Source organism: Taurulus bubalis, assembly GCF_910589615.1.
Source record: "Taurulus bubalis genome assembly, chromosome: 5".
Taxonomy (NCBI): domain Eukaryota; kingdom Metazoa; phylum Chordata; class Actinopteri; order Perciformes; family Cottidae; genus Taurulus; species Taurulus bubalis.
Genome location: NC_136593.1, coordinates 28,082,562 through 28,105,542, shown reverse-complemented (window position 1 = coordinate 28,105,542; position 22,981 = coordinate 28,082,562). Strand labels below are relative to the sequence as shown.

The 22,981-nt window shown below is 43.3% G+C and overlaps 2 protein-coding genes across 2 annotated transcripts; one reads left to right on the top strand and one right to left on the bottom strand.

The window, feature by feature from the left end:
- The first annotated feature begins 686 nt into the window (after positions 1-686).
- Positions 687-2,783, top strand: cytl1 (cytokine like 1). Its single transcript, XM_079218054.1, has 4 exons — positions 687-840; positions 924-968; positions 1,836-1,982; positions 2,071-2,783. Exons 1-4 carry the CDS (start codon positions 694-696, stop codon positions 2,170-2,172), a joined length of 441 nt encoding a protein of 146 aa, XP_079074180.1. The 5' UTR covers positions 687-693; the 3' UTR covers positions 2,173-2,783.
- Positions 2,784-9,071: 6,288 nt separating this feature from the next.
- On the bottom strand, positions 9,072-10,848 carry msx1a (muscle segment homeobox 1a; the record flags this gene model as incomplete). Its single annotated transcript, XM_079218885.1, has 2 exons — positions 9,072-10,104; positions 10,422-10,848. The coding sequence occupies 2 exons, from the start codon at positions 10,846-10,848 to the stop codon at positions 9,689-9,691; spliced, it is 843 nt and encodes a 280-aa protein (XP_079075011.1). The 3' UTR covers positions 9,072-9,688.
- Positions 10,849-22,981: the final 12,133 nt, after the last annotated feature.

The following is a 22,981-nucleotide window of genomic DNA, read 5'->3' as shown; positions in this document are numbered from 1 at the left end:
CCACTAAATTCATATCCAATATGAATTAATTTACTATCAAAAAGTGTAAATACTTAAAACCTGTTGTGCAAAAACATCTATGTGTGAAAGACACTGTTCATTTTCAGAGCTGCAGGTTGGACAGTTCGGAAAAACTTTTTTAAACACACAAATACATTTTTTTTTTGTACATCTATATAAATCATTGGAATGTATTTGTAAATCCTTCTGTGTGCATTTGTAAATATAATATATTTGTGAATTTTTCTGTGTGATCGGACCCCATATTCCTGTAGTATAAGTATACTGCATTAGTATTGTTATTCAGATGTGAGTGTTTGTGGTTATCCTCTCATCTCCAGATGCACCAGGACATCAGAAATGTATCCAAATGTATCCAAGTTATTTAATGTGCAGTTCCAATGAATTCAGTTGAATAATCACATTGTTATGGTCCCATTGATGAAGCTCATGACTACAAATCAAACTCTTGTTGGGACATCATTAATATCTGGTATAAACTATTTCAGAAATGTGCATTTGACAAAGCAACACGTTGAGCAAAGGTTGCGACATGTTTGGCTCAGGAGCCAGAGCTTCCTCAGCCTCCACGTCATCGCCCTCCTCCTCTTCATCTCCTCCTCTTCCTCCTCCTCTCCACTACTTAAGCCCCGCTGGTCCTTAGCGGTCCTCCTGATCAGCCTGCTGTCCGACATGAGGCTCGAACTCGCGACCCTCGTGTGCTTCTTCATCTTCGCGTGCCCGTCGGACTGCGCGCCCCCGACCTGCTACTCCAGGGCGCTCGGCCTGAGCCGGGAGGTGATGGCTCTGCTGGACCGGATCCACGCGTCCCCACGCACGGTAAGCGCGCCGCCGTGCGCGGCCCCGCGCGTCTCCGTGCCGCTCCGGTGCTCCTGTAACGACGCGTGTTTGTTGTGTTGCAGAAAACGTGCGCGGAAGTTCTGCCGGTGATCTTCATCGATGTGCATGTAAGTTTAAATCAACGGGTTGACGCCAGAGGTGGATAAGAGGTGCTGAATGGACGCCAGGACATTTGGGAATATGTTTCTAGATTACACTGGGTCGGTTTTATGAGTAACCTGCTCATGATTTCTGGAAAGAGACATTGATGTTGAGCTTTATTTTCAAGCCCTGGGTTTCATGTAGAACTAGCAGACTTCATTATGGCCAATATCTGCAAAACTATAGGCAACTCACACCAAAACAATGTAGATGAATAAATAGCACAAGAGGATGCATTTTTTACTTTTGGGTGCACTGTCCCTTTAAGAGCTAAAGGAGTTCATTTAATACAAAATCAACAAGTTGACTAAATCCCAGTTAGATAGGAGCTAGAGCACAGGAAGCTACAGGGTTCCAAAAGTGTATTAAACGTCATGTAAATGTGTTATATTCATGTGTTCATGTCGTTCATTTACGCTGAGTTTGAAATAATTAATATGCTTTTAAAAGAAAAACGCTCAAAATATAAACAGGCATACATACAGGCATCTATATAAATGTTTATTCTTTTAATCAAACTATTGTCTCATTCATTTGAGTCATTTAAGGTTTACTGTATGCTTTGTATTCTCATTGTTAGTTTAAATACTACATTTACTCACTTTTTACTGTTTACACCCAGATTTCACTAAATGTTTGGTTGAAAGTCATGAAAAAGTCATGAAACCCACTGGTGAGAATGTGTATGAACCCTGAAGCTAATTCAATGCATCAAAGTGTACTGTGAGGTAAAGTCATATCCAATTAATTAATATACTCTATTCCAAAAAAGTGTAAATACTTCAAAACTGTTGTGCAAAAACATCTATGTGTAAGAGCTGTTATCCTTCTAGAACTCGTGCGTCACCACCAAGCTGCGGGACTTCCTCTACGTGGTTCTGAACCACCCGGACCAGAGCTGCAGGCAGCGCCCCAGACTGGTGCTGCTGAAGCACAAAGTCCAGAACCTGCACACCATCATCACCAGGATCTGTTACCGGGTAAGAGCACCGAACACCTGCAGCGTGACCTGAACATCCTGGTCTTCAGGGTCCAGGCTCCTGACCGCATGTCTGGCTTGGTTGGCAGGACCTGGTGTTCTTCACAGACGACTGTGAGGCGATCGACACCGGACACATCCGGCCTCACTACGCAGAGGACCGGCTGCAGCTGCTGCAGGAGGAGAGATGAGCGGATGGCAGAGCTACATTCACATCAGCCACATGTAGACCTGTATTAATGCATCCCCTCACAGAGCTGCTTCACGCTGTACCTGCTGCTCGTGCTAGTGGACCCGTGTGGACACATTCCAGAGAGAGTGCACAACTTTCCACAGGAAATTAGCTGAATGCCGATGAGAAGCTTGAAATAATAAAGCAATAAGAGATGCTTGTGAGCCGATCAAAGGTTCTCTGTCATTAAGAGAAATATGTTGCATTGCCTTGGTCTGACCGGGACGTCCTAAAGGAGCACTATGCATGAACACATGGCTGGAAATGTTATGTAAGAAAGTTCCTCTCTCACAATCGAGCTCTTTCAGGATCGTCTTAGAACGTTTATTTTTCCTACTTTTGTTTTTTATACCAAAAGAAGTTACGTGTGTGTGTGTGTGTGTGTGTGTGTGTGTGTGTGTGTGTGTGTGTGTGTGTGTGTGTGTGTGTGTGCTGAAGCGGAACAAAATAAATGTTTTCTTAGCTCTCGAGGCCGATGGATGTAAAACAGAGTGAGCCCTCGCTGTTTGAGACATATTAGACACATGCCTGTTTTATGTACACACTTTATGTAATAAATCTGCTCTGTATGTGTCAGCTTTTACTTTTTTCTATTCTCTGAAGTCCAAAATGTCTGCCAGTGGATTCTGGGAAACCTCGCTGGCCACTGTCCAGTGTGAGCAGCACGATGTCCTTGAGGTTGTTTCACTCTGACAGACGCGCTGGTTTCCACTCAGCGTGACGACTAATGATGTATTTCATTTTTATTGAGACGAAGAAGACGATGAAGTGAAAACACTGTTGCATTTGAGTAACTATGTTGAGGTCAAAGTACAAAATCACTTTTCTTCTTCAAAGCACAACTAAACTGGTTGTTGTGTTTTGAAGAGAAGGAATGTTTTTCTTACACCACCCACAGGCCTCACAGCTTCCATTATTTACATGTTGGGTTTCACGTCTTCCTCTCTGGTCTCATACCGGGCCTCTGCTGCCCCCTGTGGGCCGGACGCCTGATCTGCACCCAGAAGGACAGCTGCGTAAAGTTGACTTTATATTCAAAGAGTTCTTTGATTGTGAGGCCATTTATCCCTTAAATATGTGCTCTTCTCCAAGAAGACGGTTTACCAGATGTGTGCTGCGTTCTGCTCAACCCTGGATGTAATGCTTCATGTTAAAGTTACATGTCAGACAGTTCAGTACTAAAACTAGCCAGTCGCCCAAAAGGCCCCTCACCAGCGTCACCATGACTCACTCAATTCAGTTCACTTTATTTTGTTTAGCCCAAAATCACAAATTAAAATGTAAAACTTTAAAATGAAAACTCCCCAAAAAATAGAAAAACCCTTTCACAGGGAAAAAGGGAAGAAGCCTTCAGGAGAGCAACAGAGGAGGATCCCTCTCCCCGGATGGACAGGAGAATAGATGTCATGTGACCAGAATGAACAACGTAACAGAGTTACAGCACATTACATGAATATGACAGAAATGATTCATATAATGAGTAGTAGGCATGGTCCATGATCCAGATAACCACGATCCATGAAGCAGAAGGAGGGAGAGAGGAGGGCATCAGCAGGGCCATGGCAGGTGGTAGGAGGTAGGAGACAGGAGACAGAAGGTAGGAGGTAGGAGGCAGGAGGTAGGAGTCAGGAGGTAGGATGCAGGGGGTAGGAGGTAGGAGACAGGAGACAGGAGGCAGGAGGTAGGAGACAAGAGACAGGCGGTAGGGCAGGAGACAGAAGATAGGAGGTAGGAGACAGGAGGCAGGAGACAGGAGGCAGGAGGTAGGAGACAAGAGACAGGCGGTAGGGCAGGAGACATAAGATAGGAGGCAAGAGACAGGAGGTAGGAGACAGGAGACAGAAGGTAGGAGGTAGGAGGCAGGAGGTAGGAGTCAGGAGGTAGGATGCAGGAGACAGGAGGTAGAAGACAGGAGACAGGAGGCAGGAGACAGGAGACAGGAGGCAGGAGGTAGGAGACAAGAGACAGGCGGTAGGGCAGGAGACAGAAGATAGGAGGTAGGAGACAGGAGATAGGAGGTAGGGGGTAGGAGACAGGAGACAGGAGACAGGACCGGCTCCAGACAGCCATGATCCATGAAGCTTGAGCGAGGAAGCAGAGGCTCCTGCAGAAGTGGAGTTGGTCGCTGCTCATGTTGGCCCAGAGCCAAGACACACGAACATGAAGCTAGAGATGTGACGTCGTGATGAGATCAGACCAGTGAGCATTCAGCTTTTCTTTTTGTCAAACGCTCACGTTTCACTCATTTGATTTCCATGTTTGTGTGTGAATAATTTGTCCTTTGAATTTTCCTTTCTCACAACATACATGGATTCTTTATAACATTAATCCCATTAATATTTGCACATTCTGTTCACGCATCATTAACGCATCTGTCCCATAAGAGCCACCGTTTGCTTTGCTGCCAGTTTGGTGCTAATGTTGTCAAAATGTCCATCAGAGGAATGTAATGCATGCTTTACATTTGTCATGAGTTTGAATATTACTCCTGGTTATGATCAGGTCCATCAGAGCCTCTCTGGTTCAGAGGAAGGGTCCCATCATGCATTGCTCATCTATTGTCTGCCGGCAATAAATACTGCAGGTTTATCCAGTTCGGCAGTACTTTCATCCGCCACAAGGTGGTGCTGGTTGTTGTAGCTTCATATTGGACATCAGATGAGGAAGGTTTTCATAATTTTAAACTGCTGAACTTTCTCTCTCTCTCTCTCTCTCTCTCTCTCTCTCTCTCTCTCTCTCTCTCTCTCTCTCTCTCTCTGTTTGTTTCAGTGACAGTAATTATTAATAAAGTTATTTCTAGATGTCATTTTATAACAAAGATGCAGCACTGAAATCTGGCAAAACAGTCAAATCAACAGCCTTTAAGTTGAAAATAGTTGAAAACTATTTCCTTCTGTGATGAGAACTAAATATCAATTCTTCAGTCAAAGGACAGAACTAAATGTTACATTAATAAGCAAAGACACGTGAATTCACAAAGAGTTTTAAACATGTTATAATGTCGCAGAATTTTAATCAACAAATCTTTCGGTTCTCCATTTAAAATGTGATCGTTCTTTAAACATTGGGAGTAAAGTCAGTCCTTTGCAGAAGATTGTTTTAATCTGACAACACATTCTCATAATAATTTAACAGCCTGCAATTTTATTTGAACACATTTTCTAATAAGCATGTTTATCGTTTGATAATTGCACTTAATTAATGAACTAACCCAACAGCATGTGCTCGTTAAGAAATCATCTTAATGGCTCTGCTTATGGATCATCATCACAGGACCAGAATCCACATTATTGTCTTTCATTAGTAAAACAAGAACAAAACCACAGGCGGCTATTCATTTAACAATGCAATGCTAAGACACTCACCAAGAATGTTTAATGCTGCACAATAAAACATAAATAAAACAAACTTAGCCGAAGGGCTCTGTAAATAAATGACGTTGTAAAGGACCAACAACTACAATACAATACTACAACAATTTACAAAAACGCATCAGTGATGTAGTTTGTGATGCAGTTTTCTTTATGGGGGTTTCCAGGCAATTTTCCACCACAATTAGCACTTTTATTACATCTTAAAAGAAACGTTCCCTCATTACGCTGGACAGTACATTTGGTTGCTATTTAAAACTCTCAAACCAACGTTTCCCCTCCTATCAACTGAAACAGCTGTTCCAGTTGCACATGAAGTATTCACTGAAGGGTTACGAGGACTATTGATAGGTGAATACACTTCAACAAGATACATATCAACACACCTAATCGATCATTGAGAGATGGCTCTATTAATATCTCAGTGGTTATTAACTGCAGCCGAAGCGATAGAGCCAACATGTGATTATGCACATTATGTATTTTTAGGTCAACCAAAGTCCCAGTGCAGGTCGCCGTTCCAGCACCGCCATCTAGTGGCCACTGCGGGCACTGAAGCTCTTCACTGAAGAGTCAGTGTCAACAGAGGAGCGCGTCATCATTGGGAATAATTCAAGCTGAAGAACAGATTTAATGCAGTATATAAATGGTATAAGCCCTGTTAAGTTATTTCACATAACATTAAGACATAGTCACGCTTGACTATGAGCAATAATGTATTCCTTGCCTTTGGCATTGACTTTTACTGACTACATGGTGACATTATTGCATTTCTCTTTTTTTTATATGACATTTGGATAATATTTCTTGCACTTCCCTCTGAGAACATCTGGTTTCCCTAAGAGACTTTACACTGTGTGTCTTTCTGGTGAAGCACACAGATGCTGGTGATGGCTAAACATTGATTTATACATTATTGCTGCATGTTAATATTACAGCACGTGCTCTGGAGGACTGGCGGGTTTCCTTTGCAGTGAGGACGTGAAGTGTGTCTATTCATCTATAGTAGGCTATTCACAATTATATACATTTATAATTATATATTTTTTATGTAGTATTGTAGTTTTTTCTCAATACGCAGACAAGTAAATACCTGTTAGAGAAATGATCTGCATGGAGCTGAAGGTGAAATCTCATATTCACATTTTCAGAGGGTTTTCCAAATAGTTACATTTCATTTATTTGCCACGAATATTTTTTTAACATTTATTGTTGCTCTGCTTTATCCATCACTGTTCACAAAATCCTGCATCGCTGAATGAAATGCCCTTAACCAGATATACTCATATATAGTTGTAATATATTCATTTAGCTTCGCGCATGGATAACAGTTTGAACATTATGTGATGGTCGATGTTTATTGTTTAGTGGTAATATTTGTAACTTCTTATTCATATATTTTTCGGAAGGAACGAGCATCTTTCTGTACTCCGCTGTGGACAGAATGCGTTGTGTGTCTGAGGAACAATAACTTATGTGTGTTTATCTTGTTTTTAATCTGTATATATACGGTTAATTTCCCCGCATTGTAAATGCATATAACGGACGTGTTTAGTGTTTATTCAACATTTATATTTCCTTTTGTAAAATGTTCTTCTCATTACTCTGGCAGCACTGTCTAATATTAATATATCCTCCCAATACTCAGGTCAACATAAATATCAACATAAACTATAATCTATTTTAGTAAAAGTCAAATAAAATGTGCAGACATTTTATTGCTTTTTGCGTCATTGATGCTTTAAAAAAGCTTCTTTATGAAAAGCCAAATGAAGTTCATATTCTAACAGCGACGTTCTTCAATTAATTCACGTGAAATAAAATCCTTGCATTATATACTTAAAAACAATATTCTGCAATACAAGTGTTAGTGAACAAATAAACCGAAATAAACCTTTGCTGCACTTTCTTCAATAACTTGTATGAATTAATCTTGTGTGTAAACACGCTGATGAAGGTGAAGCCTCTTCATCCTCTTCATCATAACTCATCCGCGCTGCAGGCCGCGCTCCCTCTGGGATCAAGAGGTCCAGCCGCAGAGTCACGTCGCGTCCTGTGATCTTCTGGATGACACCAACAAGAGACTTTTGTTTTCTGCTGGGCTCCTGCAAGACGGAGAGCCGGGGACAAAAGAGAGAGAGTAGAAAGAATGGACGGATCCCCTTCGGCTCTTTTGTGTCAAGTTTCTCTTCTTTTCAGGCGGAGCGTCCATCCGCGTGATTCCAACGTATTGTCGGGGATTATGTATTAATTCATGCCTCGTGGGCATAATGGAGCCGAGATGCGCGGAGGGAAATAGACCCGCAAATAAATATGATTAAAAAAAAAACACCAAACATCAGTCAGCTGCAAGAAAACACGTTAAAATTCCTATATAGGCAACACAAACACAAAGTGTGTGTGTGTGTGTGTGTGTGTGTGTGTGTGTGTGTGTGTGTGTGTGTGTGTGTGTGTGTGTGTGTGTGTGTGTGTGTGTGTGTGTGTGTGTGTGTGTGTGGAGGAGGAACCCCCAGCAGCCTGTTGCCCGTCCCAGTCCCCCGTTGACATTGCAGGAATGATAAAGTTCCGCCTCGCCTGCAGCTACAGCCTCTCTGGAGCCTCCGTCTGCGGCGCATTGCCTTTGCTCATTACAGCAATTATTTTACTGCAACTTAACCCCTCAGAGCGGCAGCGCCACATAAAGCTCTCAGAGCGGCTCTGTGTTCTCATGCAGGATCAGTTTGGTCTTCTGAGTCTCCGGATGCGCAAAGTGACGCATGAGGATGAGAGCTCTGCTTTGTGCGCGTAAGGTGATATGTTTGTCCACAATGGGGTGTTCTACACCCTAAACTCCCCATAATGACACTTCAGTGGATAATTTACAAGCAATTTAACCAGAGGAGCAATCTCCAATATTTATCGCTGTGTTTTGAAGTCTCCACCCCTTGAAGTCTTGTGGCGCCAACATGTAGGTTATTGTCTCCGAGCAGCAGCAGCTGCAGCGCTACATTCCTCCAAATGACATGTTAGCAGTCTAAATGCGCGCTGCAGAGATGTGACATTATACTGTCAGTGTTGTTATGGCGGGTCAGACTGCTCCTGGAAGCATAATGTTGTATAAATGCTGAGCAATTTAGCTATTTTTCTATTTTTAACAGGGTTTTACTGGCCTGGTAATAATAATGTTGCCGTAAACTTTGTCTCAGCTCTCTAAACAGACCCAAACCTCGTCCTAAAAATAGATAAAGAATTATAAAATACTAAAGTTGTATAATTAAAAATAAGGAAATATAATTTTAAGCCATTGTTTTGGGCTTAAAATTATATTTTCTTATTTTTAATTATACAACTTCAAGTATTACAACTTCAGGTAATACTTAGTATTTAAAAATATGAATTAAATGAAATAGTTTCCATGCAAGTCAAAACGAACAACCGCTTAATGAAAAAGAATAAACAATTTATTGTTAAGTTATGTCACAAATATATTCATAATATAAATGAGGATATTCTTCAAATATACATTATTTTACATACACACATCCCTTCCGAAGGGAATCGCTCCAACAACAGACTGCTGTTATAAAACAAACGCTGAGGTCCAGAAGCACGAAGAGCATTGACACTGATTCAGGTCCCCATTATTACCCATAATGCACACACACATTGTGAGAGTGTGTGTCCGATGATGACAACAACACACAGCAACACAACTCATGAAGCCGCTTCACCGCCTTCTCGCTGCTGAAAGCGGAGGGAACTATATCTTTGACCCACTCACTCTTCTGATTTGTTTCCACCTTGAAGGCGTTAAGGCTCACGGTCAGATTGTTTTATGAATTATGATTTATCTCATTACGTCATTATAATTTAGTCCACATCGAAGTCTCCATAATAAATGAGTAACACAGTTGGATTATTTCGCAGTGTGTGAATTTACCGCGAGGTCAGTAGAAGTGGATCCACTTCCAGGTCCTCGTGTGCGGAGGCCCCAGCACGCCTCTCGGTGCATTGAGTCTCTCCTCACCTGTACAGAGGGCCCCCATGGCTCGGGGCCCTCAGAGAGTCAGAGGGTAGTCTCACCCCCCCTGGTGTCCCAGCGCACCCCCGGTCCTTCCGCCCGGGTCAGGCCAGGTGGTACATGCTGTATCCGACGTGCGCGGCGTACAGTCCCATGGGGGAAACCGGCAGCGAGTGCCTCTGGAACGGGTGCGACCCGTAGGAGCCCGGGACGTGCGCGCCCAGAGGAAAGGAAATCCCGAAAGCCGGAGGCAGCATCGGCTTCGCTGCCATTTTCAGTTTCTCGAGCTCTGCCTCCTGCAGCCGCTTGGCTTTGGCTCTCCGGTTCTGGAACCAGATCTTGACCTGGGTCTCCGTGAGGTTGAGGGAGCTGGAGAACTCCGCGCGCTCGGCGATGGAAAGGTACTGCTTTTGGCGGAACTTCCTCTCCAGGGCCAGCAGCTGGGACGTGGTGAAGGGGGTCCGGGGCTTTCTGTTGGTCTTGTGCTTCCGGAGAGGACAGGCCGGCGGACTCAGCCTCCCTGTGGGGACAGAACCTTCATTTAAAACCAGCGGGTCGCAATGCAGCGGCGAACAAATACACGGGACACATGTCGCCATATAGAAATAACTCATATTCATGATTGATTTCTGACACCAAACTTAATTAAATTCAGTTTATTTTATATAGCCCAACATCACAAATACAAATTAGCCTCGGAGGGCTTTACAGTCTGGACACACAACATAAGACATCCCTGTCCCGGGACCTCAGGAAAAACTCCCCAAAAATAGAGAAACCTTTTCACGAGGAGAAAAAAGGAGGAAGAACCGTTCAGGAGAGCAGCAGAGGACTTACGTGGAGGTGTCGGAGAAAAACGAGGACTCTGTAGCCAGGAAGTCCTCTCGTTACTGTCCGGGCTCTCGGGCTTAATCAACACGTCCTCCGGCATGTTCATGATGTCGCCCACTGAAAACGAGGAGCTCATGGATAAAGCAGGAGCGGAGGTATCCAGACTACCGAAAGAAGTCATCCTTAAGCTCTTCACCAGCGCGTGGGACGTCCCGGGACCCGGGGACACCGCCTCTCTGCTGGGTTTCCTGTCAGCCATCAGAGCCTCGACGCTGAACGGAAGAATCGCGACTTTGGGCTTCACAGGCTCCTCTGCGGGACTCGGGCTGCTGCTGGTCTGCATGTCTCCTCTGCTGACGAGCACCGAGCGGGCAGGAAGGTCTGCGGGGTTCGAACCAGCGGCCACAGCGGACATGGCGGTCGATGGTGCCATACGGGTCCGACCGGCGCGTGAGGGACTCTGTGGGCACGGCAGAGGGGTACCAAGTGGTCACGGTGACGGGAGCCTCATGTTTATGTGACCGGGTCGGAGAGCAGGGCTGTAATAAGGCAGGCTCGGGGGAGAGAGGCAGCCAATCAGGAGCGAGATGGGCTGGACCTGGACTGAAGGGGAAACAAGTTAACAACAGTCACTTTTTTTGTTTTAAACAAGCAATTTCAGATACACATAAACACAACAAACTCTTGTTGATCTGAAAATTGAAATTGAGTTGTGTTCATGTTTGTCAAGATTAACAAAATGATGTTACTGTCCCCTATAATATCATATCAACACGTGTTTTACTTGTTATAATAGGAGATATATTTATTAGTACTCATCTTGTTTATTCCATCTTTGATTTTTGACCTAATTTATCCACATCCCTATATGATGATGATGATGATGGTTTTTGTCCATGCTGAAGATCTGACATGTTGCACAACAGTCCCCTCTGCAGCGCTGTGTGTGTGTGTGTGTGTGTGTGTGTGTGTGTGTGTGTGTGTGTGTGTGTGTGTGTGTGTGTGTGTGTGTGTGTGTGTGTGTGTGCGTGTGTGTGTGATGGCTGCGGGGCTCTAATCAGATGGAGGCCTCGCCGTCATTTAGGGATAATGATCGGGCTTGGGGGAGGGATCAGGACTGTTCCCTTTGACTACATCCATTAAAGTCAGGAGTGATGTGGAGTGGAGAGACTTAGCAGGACTGTCATTGATTTACCTGCTCTACCTTCTCATTATCTGGAGTCTGTTTCATTGCCAACATAGTTATACATCTTACAAATATTGCAGCTGAAAATGATAATTTCCCAAATCTTAGAGTAAAGGACGTGAAAATATATCACTTTTTATCATTTTTGTTGCTGCGTCGTCAGTTCTCGGCAACGCGTCTGCGTCGCTAATTGCCCCGCATAAACAACCTGTCACGATTTGTCAGTCTCCCTAATGGGCAGACAAGTTATGTTGTCTTTAGGCGCCAGCAGCGCGCGGATCAAAGCGCGCGGCTCCAGGGGAACTGGAAGGTTCAGGCCGCTGCAGCGCACCGCGGCGCCGCCTCCTCGCCGCCTGCAGCCCGGGACACTCAGGCATGCAGCCTGGGACACTCAGGCATGCAGCCCGGGACATTCAGGCATGCAGCCCGGGACATTCAGGCCTGCAGCCCGGGACACTCAGGCATGCAGGCCGGGACATTCAGGCCTGCAGCCCGGGACACTCAGGCATGCAGGCCGGGACATTCAGGCCTGCAGCCCGGGACACTCAGGCATGCAGCCCGGGACACTCAGGCATGCAGCCCGGGACATTCAGGCCTGCAGCCCGGGACACTCAGGCCTGCAGCCCGGGACGCGCGCTTTCTCCCCGCCGGTCGCACGCCATCTCCATCGCTTCTAATGAGCGCGTTAGGTGAGATCTCGGCTCCTGGAGGAAAAGGTTCGCGCCCACGAGCTGCTCGGAGAGTTGATCCCTGAAAAGTGTTTCCAAAAGATCCACTCGCAGCCCGCAGCTCGTGTCTGTGTGTTGTTGTACTTCAGGAGGACGATGGCGTTTAAAACCTTTTTAAAACCTATCTTTAGGCCTCTGCTCGAAGATGTCATACCCAAACTAAAAAAGGTGTACCTCTGCAACCGAACAATTTGGGTGTTATAATAAAAGAGTGTAATGTGAGTTGTGTAAATATCAGTCTATATGTTACTGGTTATGAGTTAAATGAAGCCCATATAGCAATATCTGCCATATGGGCTTCAGTTTTCAGCGGGTTGTATAGTGCGGAGTGAGACCTCCATCATCCTCATAATCTATCTGTCACCGCGCCATAACTTCACCAAGAGAATAAAAGCTTCCCTGCAGGACCACAGGGCACCGCGACCTCACCCAGGACGCACACTTGTTGATGTTCTATTCTCATGGAAACACCAAAGGTTCCCTTCTATTGAACTTTGCAATTACATCCAAGGTGACGCGCGTGGTGATGAGGTCATCATCTGGTAGTTTGGTTATTTGAGGGGAAGTGGATACAAATAAAATAAACGGGGCTTCGAGTAGTTACTGTTTTCAGGACTGGCATTACAAATGATGTGTAGATGATGAGGAGCATGTTTCTTGAACAACAGGTAGAGAGTGTTTCCGGTTGGCCGCATTCATATTTAAATGGGAGCCGCAGGTGCCCACTAAAAGTTGTTTAGCATTTTACAACAATAACCATGATTCCAGCTGGATTATTAAATATCTGAACACTCTCGTCGTCACGCACCACGTCCCTCTGCAGCACCGCGTGCACGCAGCCGGGCCTCCGCGTGCACGCGACGGGTTTGGAAACACTTAAAGCCGCGAACCTGGAACGAGCGGCATCGCTGCGGAAGCTTTGAAGTCTCCGTCTGAAGTCCCTTCTGACACTTAACCTGACACACACACACACACACACACACACACACACACACACACACACACACACACACACACACACACACACACACACACTAGTTCGACGAGTTTGTTAACGCGCTTTTCTCCTGCAGAAGTGTTCTAGTTCACTCATAAGTCACGTGTTTGCTTATATCGGGGGTTATTACGGTGTTATTACTGCACGTGAGACACACAGTGGTTTCTGGTTCGGGGACCAACATGACAACACACCACATGACACGTTGAATAAAGCACATCCGGGTATTAATGCGCCTTATCAGGAGCAGATGATTAGATTGTGATCTCGCGCGCATTCCCCGGCCGGCTCGGGTCTCTGCGGTCCCGGTCTCGGTGTGTTTCGTGAGCAGAGGACAGTGGTGCATGCCGGGAGACAATGTTAGTGGCAATTAGCATCCCAAACAGAGGCCTTTGAGGAGGCTGATGGTCCATGGAGGAGGCGATTACCATAACGTTTCATTTAAATCCCGAGGCAACAAATGAGGCCGAGCCGGGCTCCACGCCGCTGTAAGGCGCATCGGGCCTTTGTGTGACTCCATAAACACTTTGATTCTCCGTCAGGAGGCCGGGCCGCTCACAAAGACACATTGTTGCCCCGCTCCGAGTTGTCTTAACCCCTTTCATGCCGGGGCTGCCTGTTTAGACTGTAGAGACAGAACAGGGAGGGGAGACGTCAAAAGGCATTTTCCGGCAACATAGTTGCACTTGGTGAAGTAAATGACTTTCGTCTGGAGTAGTGTATGTATAACTACATCAAGTCACGTGTTCATATAATAATACAACGTGCTGTGTTTAAATGTTGGGAGAGACTAAATGTGAGATCAGAAGATTCTGGAATAATCAGATCAGCGTTTGAGGGATTTCAGGTCCATTTGACGGCAACTTTAACTCGGAAAGAGGAAAGAAAGCAGTCCGACCCAAGGTCTCCTTATTATATAAGGTCTCCTTATTATACTCACGGTCTCCTTATTATATAAGGTCTCCTTATTATACTCACGGTCTCCTTATTATATAAGGTCTCCTTATTATACTCACGGTCTCCTTATTATATAAGGTCTCCTTATTATACTCACGGTCTCCTTATTATATAAGGTCTCCTTATTATACTCACGGTCTCCTTATTATACTCAAGGTCTCCTTATTATACTTAAGATCTCCTTAGTTATAGTTAAGGTCTCCTTATTATACTTAAGGTCTCCTTAATTATACTTAATGTGTCTTATTGCAAATCAATTAGCGCAATCAGGCGGATCGGAGCTCTTTGACGCCGTGAGCAACCAAGAGCCTCCCGGGCTTTCACACTGTCCTCCTGCGGGTTGCGGGTCCTCCTGCTGCGGGTCCTCCTGCTGCGGGTCCTCCTGCTGCGGGTCCTCCTGCAGGCCGGTTGGCAGGTGTATGAAGTCCAAGTCCTCGCCAAGTCACTTCATGTTCCGTTCATCCAAAACAATGCACTAATACCTTTTATAACATATTTAATTCATCTTAAATATGCAGTTGGGACAAAGCGGAACATCAGAAGTTGCATTTTTAATCAGCTACACATTGAAAATAAAATGAATCATAATGTTATATTATCAATAAACATAAACAGGTAAACTGAATATGTAAAATACAAAAAGTGTGTTGATTTATTTATTTTATGCATCATAACAATAACCATAAAACCTCCGAGACATTAACTGAAATAACTAATGAAGTTAAGCTTTGGAATAAAAAACAAAAATGTATTATTATTATGATTAATTATTGATTCACAATTTTAATATTCTTCATAATATTCTAGTATAAAGTATATTTAACTCAAATACCGGTCATTATAATGTAATTGAAACTGCTGAATTTCTTCTTCATAATTAACAGGAAAATAAAAAGCTAATTTAACATGAATGCATATTTAATAAACATATTCACCATTTAATTGTCTTCATGTTTCACAGAGAATCAGAGATATTGAACCTCGAGCAGCTCGCGCACAAACATGAATAATACACTGAATAAAAGCTTCAGACTGAACTGCATTAACTGTAAGTCATCAGACCCCGCAGTGAACTTCATCCCGTCATCTCCTCACGTCCCGGTGACAAAGTGAACTTCATCCCGTCATCTCCTCACGTCCCGGTGACAGAGTGAACTTCATCCCGTCATCTCCTCACGTCCCGGTGACAGAGTGAACTTCATCCCGTCATCTCCTCACGTCCCGGTGACAGAGTGAACTTCATCCCGTCATCTCCTCACGTCCCGGTGACAGAGTGAACTTAATCCCGTCATCTCCTCACGTCCCGGTGACAGAGTGAACTTCATCCCGTCATCTCCTCACGTCCCGGTGACAGAGTGAACGCGCTCACTGCAGAAGGACTCGGAAACGACGCGTAATGGTTAAAGATGTCTGCTGTAATATCAACACCACGACATGGTGCCGCAGACACGAGACCGTCCTCTTCTCTCTGGTTATGTAAGATATGTTTTAATATTAAAGGACTGTGGTCCTCTTCTCTCTCTCTCATGGTTATGTAAGATATATTTTAATATTAATGGACTGCTGAACGGTTCCGGGTTGCAGCTCTTAATAAACACACCTGTGACCGAATCACAGTGCGTTGGAATATGAATGAAATCCACTTCAGTGTCACTGAATTATTTTAATAATGTTCACCGGAAGAATAGAAATAATGATAATAATTACAATGGAATGAATAAGGCACTTATTTTCTGTTCAATAATGTGTTATCATCATTTTACTCTTTATTGGGTCATTGGACTTTATGTTCTTCAGCATTTTCAATCTGCATCCAAAACAAACTTCATATTTTTGTATACAAAGCACATGACTTAGTTTAGTTACATCGTTGTTTTACAACATTTTTAAAACAACATTTATTTTTATTTTTTATAACAGCATTTAAAATGCTACACATCCACCAAATTTGGGCTAAAACTGACATATTCAAATTATACAGTTGTACACTTAGCAGGCCTATTTATTATTATTATTATTGTGATTGTTATTATTCGAGTGATGCATTTTCCAAGTTAATCTACTCTAGGCTATAACAAAAGATATATATATATATATATATATATATATATATATATATATATATATATATATATATATATATATATATATATATATGTATATATATATATATATATATATATATATATATATATATATATATATATATATATATATATTTGTTTTTAAAGGAAGAAGAAAAAAGAGGAACTTTTAAGTAATTATAAAATGCTTAACGTCACATTATTGGATGTGTTTTATTATGTTTATGGAAAGCAGTCTGTACAATAACCATCTTTTCCCGTGATTGAGCCACACACACACACACACACACACACGCACACACACGCACACACACACACACACACACACACACACACACACACACACACACACACACACACACGCACACACACGCACACACACACACACACACACACACACACACACACACACACACACACACACACACACACACGCGCGCGCGCGTCAGATTAGGATCGCTATCCCTCACACCCTGACCTCTGCATGACTTTAGCATCGAAATAATCCGCTCACGTGAAGCGGTATCCCTCCGCGCTGCGCTGCAGAACTTAAGATAAAAACATCTTTTCCACTGACAGCATCACAGACTTCTCATCACAGGTTTTGCTGTGGAGTTGAATTATCGCCGCTTTATTTCTTTCACGCCATTAAACAGGAAGCTACTAAAATCATGTGCACATCACTGGCCTGGCTGATATGATACGGGCATCTAATGGCTGATTAAATAATGACAAATCATGGATTTATTTTGATGAGTCGGTCATTTGGCTTTTTCAAACGCGAGTGCGCGTGTTGATTAGAAGGTAAAGAGAGTCTCAAATGAAATGCTTAATAAGCGCATAACAAGCAATAGTTTGAGCAACACATCATTTCTATATGATCGGTATGCGGGATTTAAATATGCTTAATGATGAAGTAAATGATGTGGAGCATCAACACGCTGTCACCATATTTACAGCCTGCAAAACAAATTGCAGGAATAATGAAAACATGTTCATTCTTATTTTAGGAATACTGCTGCAGCCACACAGCAGTGTGTCATCAACTTTATTATTATTATTATTATTATTATTATTATTATTATTATTATTATTATTATTATTATTATTATTGTCAGTGCATAACCATTTTTTATTTATATCCTTCAAAATGATTGATTTCATAATAATACAAAACTCGCTTCTGCTATTTGAATAAATAGTTGCAATAGAAGAAAAAAACTGTGTTATTCATTTTTCTATTTGACAGCATCAACATGATTTCTCACATAATTAACTGTGTATTACATAATTATGACTTGCTATGTTTACTTTTTCTTGCTACCAACAATATTTTCCATCTCCAATAGATCCATTCTCCTTCTGGAAAACTATAATCATTTCCCATTTTCATCAAGATAGGCCAGAATAAATAACTTGAGGTAATTTGTGTTGGAAGTTAACTCTGTGGGAACTGACATCAGATAAAAAAAAGACAGGATTTGAAATGCAATCATAAAGATTTACACAGTGGTGTGTGGTTCAGCCATTTTAAAATATCGCTGCAGAATCTCGTGCCCTTCCAGTGACACCATGTACATAAACCATCCTTCACAAAAACCTTAAGCCCATCATTTCGGGCGGTTCCCTCCCGCTTTAGATCTGACCAAAGAAAAGCAAAGCAAAACAACAAAGGGGGGCCGAGTCGGGGGGCTCGTCTGGGAAGGGGCTCGCTGGACGGCGGGCCGCTGCGTGTCCCTTCCTTCAGATCACAGCGGAGCAGACTTGGCTCCATCCTAATCTCACAAGTCTCAACAGTCTGCAACTCAAGTTTATCCAGAGGGGGTTGAGCTCTAGCCCCCCATCACCATCTCCTCTCCCCGGCCCGTCCTCCGCCGGAGGAACACTCTGCACTGAACCTTCGCTGACTCTCGCTGCCCAATCCTTTAAATGTGGGAAAAGCCTGAAATGATGAGGAGTTTGGCTTTTTTCATGCAGGTGATGTCCTTTCCCTGTGGCCGGCAGGATCAGCCTAAAGACAACAGGAGATCCTCTGGGTGTAATGGGCCGAGCGGGGAAGCCCACATGGAGCCGTCTGCAGCGGGGAGGCCGGACCGGAGGGTCCCGTGTTTGTTGTGAGCTAATCCCTAATCAAGAGGGCCACAGGGCCACAGGGCCACACTACAGAGGCTGTGTTGCCCTGTGGCAGTGACACAAAGTAATGCGTAACTAATTAATTGGTCAGCTATTTCAACCTTGAAAACTGTGGAGCCCATATGGGCTATAATACTATAAAAACTGTATAATTCACTTCTTCATTTCCTCACAACCAGTAACATATAGACTGATATTTACACATCTGAACACACAACTCACATTATACTCTTTTATTATAACACCAACGTTATTAAAACAGCCCTAGTGGTTGCAGAGATGCACCTTCTTTAGTTTGGGTATGATGTTTTCGAGCAGAGGCCTAAAAATAGGTGGTTTTTCAAAAGGTAGGGAGTCCGATCAACCTCAAAATACCTTTTCAAGTTCTGTCCAACGTCAACGTGTTGAAGTGATATTTAGTTGTTCTTCTTAGCGGTGCCACTGCGTTAAAGTGACCACATGCATTGTGCTGCGTGTGGGTTGTTATGACGCACAACATCATGTGTTTGTATTCGCAGGTCAGCAGCAATAAGCGGTTTGATACAAACAGGCCTTTAACCTAATTTAAAAAGGTCATCTTCACCAGACCGCTGCAGTCTGATGACGTCATAGCATGTCTTGTTATGACAAAACCGTGCCATTTGAGGGTGTTGTCACACACACACACACACACACACACACACACACACACACACACACACACACACACACACACAGATGCCCCTCAGCAGTGAGCTCATGGGCCCACAGCACTTGTACCCGGCTCCTCCTCTCCTATGGGAGACATATTTAATTTAATTAAGGCCTGTCAACGCTATTGATTTTGGCACTTTCAATTACGGCCCACCCATTTATGGGCTCCGTGGGCTGTGGATGTACTGAGCTGTGATGAAGGGGCCCTATCAGCGCGGGACCACATGGCCCAGGAGCCTCTCCGTCTTCCTTATGGCCCGGCGCTGTCTGCAGGAGACACTGAGCTATGGCGGCCGCCTCTGTCCCACTCCCCTCCTGCTGCCCATAATTAATCCCTCGTTAGACAGGTCTTTATTGTTTAATTTGTGCCGTTCGTAATCAAATTGGGCAGATTAATTGCTACAGAATTCAGAAACGGGGGTGAAAAATAAGCTCTTTTAATTGCCTTCAGGTTTTGTGAGGCCCGGGGCTCTTTAGTGAGCCGTCCCCGCACACGGTGAAATATCTCACACACTCAAGAAGCCTCCGTCTCTGAGAGATGAGCCGTTATCGGGCCGCTCTTTCTCCAGAGCGGCTGCTTAGCAGAAGCTCATTAAAATGTTCCTCACAGATATATTTTCCCCTCGCAGTCCTAATTGCAAAAGTCAACCTTACAAATTCTTGTGTTTATTTATGGTCGTGGCCTTTTGCTTGTTTGTGAGTGCTGGCTGGCTAGTGTGTGTGTGTGTGTGTGTGTGTGTGTGTGTGTGTGTGTGTGTGTGTGTGTGTGTGTGTGTGTGTTTCTAAGAAAATATTTATCAACAGACTTATATGATCGGAAAAACAATGTAAATATGTGAACTTTCTGTTTGTGTGTTTTCAGGGCGTAGAGTAATCATTAGTGTTCATATTTCTTCAGAGAGCGGCGGTGGAAAAGGGATTTGGATGAAAAGCGTTAGGTGCGACAATAAAACGGTAACAAGCTATTTGCTTGACACATTTTTACAGCATATATTTAAGTGGTGACTAAAACACCAGTAGCTGCTCGCACTTAATAAACGAAATACTTTTGTACGCTTTGCACAGGCACCTTGTAAATGAAGCTGTGAGCTTCAGATTTAAGTGAAAACAGAAATGAATATTTCAGTCACTTTGTGGAGGTGAAGGTTCACAGAGGTGACTGGAAAAGATAAGCCGGGTTTCTACGTCCTGAAAATAACGGCTTCACTACTTGCAAAGTTGCACTGATTCTGGAAAAATATTTCTCGAATGATATGAAATTTATTTGATTACAAAATAATGAAATTTTGAGGGATGTGTTCATAATAATTATCGCAAACAAAATATATAGGCAACAAGCAAGAGAAATAATTTACCTGAACTCTATAATATTAATGATCTTATTGCATAAATAAATTACAATATTACTGCAAATTGTAACTTAATTGCAAAACTGATATTTGTAGTAATCTGTTGACTTTACACAACATTAATACAATCCTAAAATATTTTTTCTGTTCAGCTATAAATGCAATTTTTGTGTATAGATATCTGTAAATCCCTCTCGGAGACGGTGTGTGTGTGTGTGTGTGTGTGTGTGTGTGTGTGTGTGTGTGTGTGTGTGTGTGGCTGGCTGGGTGTGTATGTGTATGCAAGGTGTCATGTTTCAATGACATCATTTAATGAGAGCATTGATGTCAAAAGTAGGGTAATTGCGTGGGCTGTCGTGTCACCATACACCTTGACAATTACAGCGTCACTCAGCGATTATGCTTCATTATCTCTCGGAGAGGCCAGCAGTCCAAACAATGGAGTCGCACAACCCGCGATGCTAATTGCTAGCAGACACAACTGGACGTGTGGAGCCGGCTAAAGAGGTATATATTTAGCTTCTGTTGAGTGTATGGGAATTATGAGGGTGAGTTACCCAAATATGATTATACAATTCCACTTGATGGACAGATGAGCATAGTAAGAAGTACAAGTGTGCTATTTAGTGATGGATCAGAGCTTTTAACTGCAGTGTAGGAGGGCAGGATCGGATGACTTAGTGGAAAATGCTGAGAGCCGCTTGAATGGTGGAATTGTGGGTAATTCAGAAAAGGCTATCGACTCCAACGCTGAACTCTTTTTTAAAAGAAAAGTTGGCTTTACCTTGAATCGTTAGATCCAGTGATCTGCTCACATTGGAATCTCTTTGGGACGCGATATGATTTATTAAACGTCTCTCAGTAGACACGAGTCTTTCCCGTGGACGAGCCGGTGCTGTCCACCATTTTGTGCCCTCACTAACCCCGCTGCCCTCGCTGCTCCGCTCCAGACCTTATAAGGCAGCGTGGATTCCTCTGGCTCGCATGCTTCACATTATCTCCACATCCCCCTTATTCAATATCTCTGATGGTTATCTTTGTTGAAGTTGAGGGCCGTGACCAGGAGCCTCGGCCCTTTTAAGCACAACTGGATCTGGGTTTATGTGTTCTGTGTCATATGTGTAACCGTTGTGTAATTGGTTCGGGTTCCAACAGATGGCTGTTTACTGTAAACGCACCATTACAAACCTTGAAGTGATTATTTGGAGATTTAGTTATTAATAAATTGTAATTTGCAGGAAGGGAAGCTTTCAGAGTTATGATCGCACCGACCAGGTGATGGAAATCCAAGTCAGGCTGCGTCACTGAATAACTTTGAGGTAACGTGCCTCGTTTCGTCTAACGTCATTCCATTCAGTTTACGGGGCCTGACATTATTCTGGGAAGTTGAAAGCAGTTTAGCGAGTACCAAGTGGCAACGACCCAGAGAATTTCAGGCATGCTTTCATTTTGCCTCCATGTTGTGATCAAATCACTCAGCAGCAGCATTTCTCCTCCGTGAATCACGGTGAACCGTCTCCGCTTCGCACCTGTTCTGGGTTACAACCGAGATTTAAAACGGCTTGGTTTGGTGACACCTGTGTGTCTGCTGCTGTGGCTGAAGACTACCGGTGCCAGAACTACGGAGCAACTCCAGTGCCTCCAACCGCCAGAACAAACCTCCTCAAACGTATAGCTATCTGTCGTGCAATTACTGCTTGGCATTCACTGCCTCCTCATAACTCATACAGGTAATAATCTGTCATTTTAGTAACATTTAGAAAACGTCATAACATTATGGATGGACTGCATAATATACATCTTAGCCCTCGACTGCATGAGGTGACTGTACTTTTTTTGTTTTTTGTTCGTACTATTTTTAACTGTTTGTTTCACGCTATGTTTTGCACGTTTTTGCATGCATTATATTTTGTCTTTTCTGTGGACTACAGGAAGATTAGCGGCCGCTAAGGCGTCAGCTAACGGGGATCCAGTAAATAAAGTAAACTAGCTGCTACTTTGTCACAAATACAACTGAAGTGCAACTGGTGTGTCAGTTATCAAATAAACAAATCAACACTGTTTTATTAAAAGGTCAGTCAATAATCAACCTTTTCCCATCGTGCAATGAGCAACAACACTATTTGATATCAAGCTGCACAGAGCGCAGCTAGTTATGACTGCAAGCCGTAGTTACATTACATGACATTACAGTAAATATAGTTTCTACTCTTCATAGCATACTCTGGCTGCTCCTTCCTGCTTCAATAACATCAACATTTAAAACTCATTCACTGTCTGAAGATGCATTTTTATAAACAATAGCGGTCCATGCTAACCTCTGTGACAAATACATTGGGTAGCACTTTATAATAAGTTCACACTATTTAGCATTAGTAACGCATGAGTAAACAATGAATTCATCATTTATAAAGCATTATTCCAACATGCATATGATGA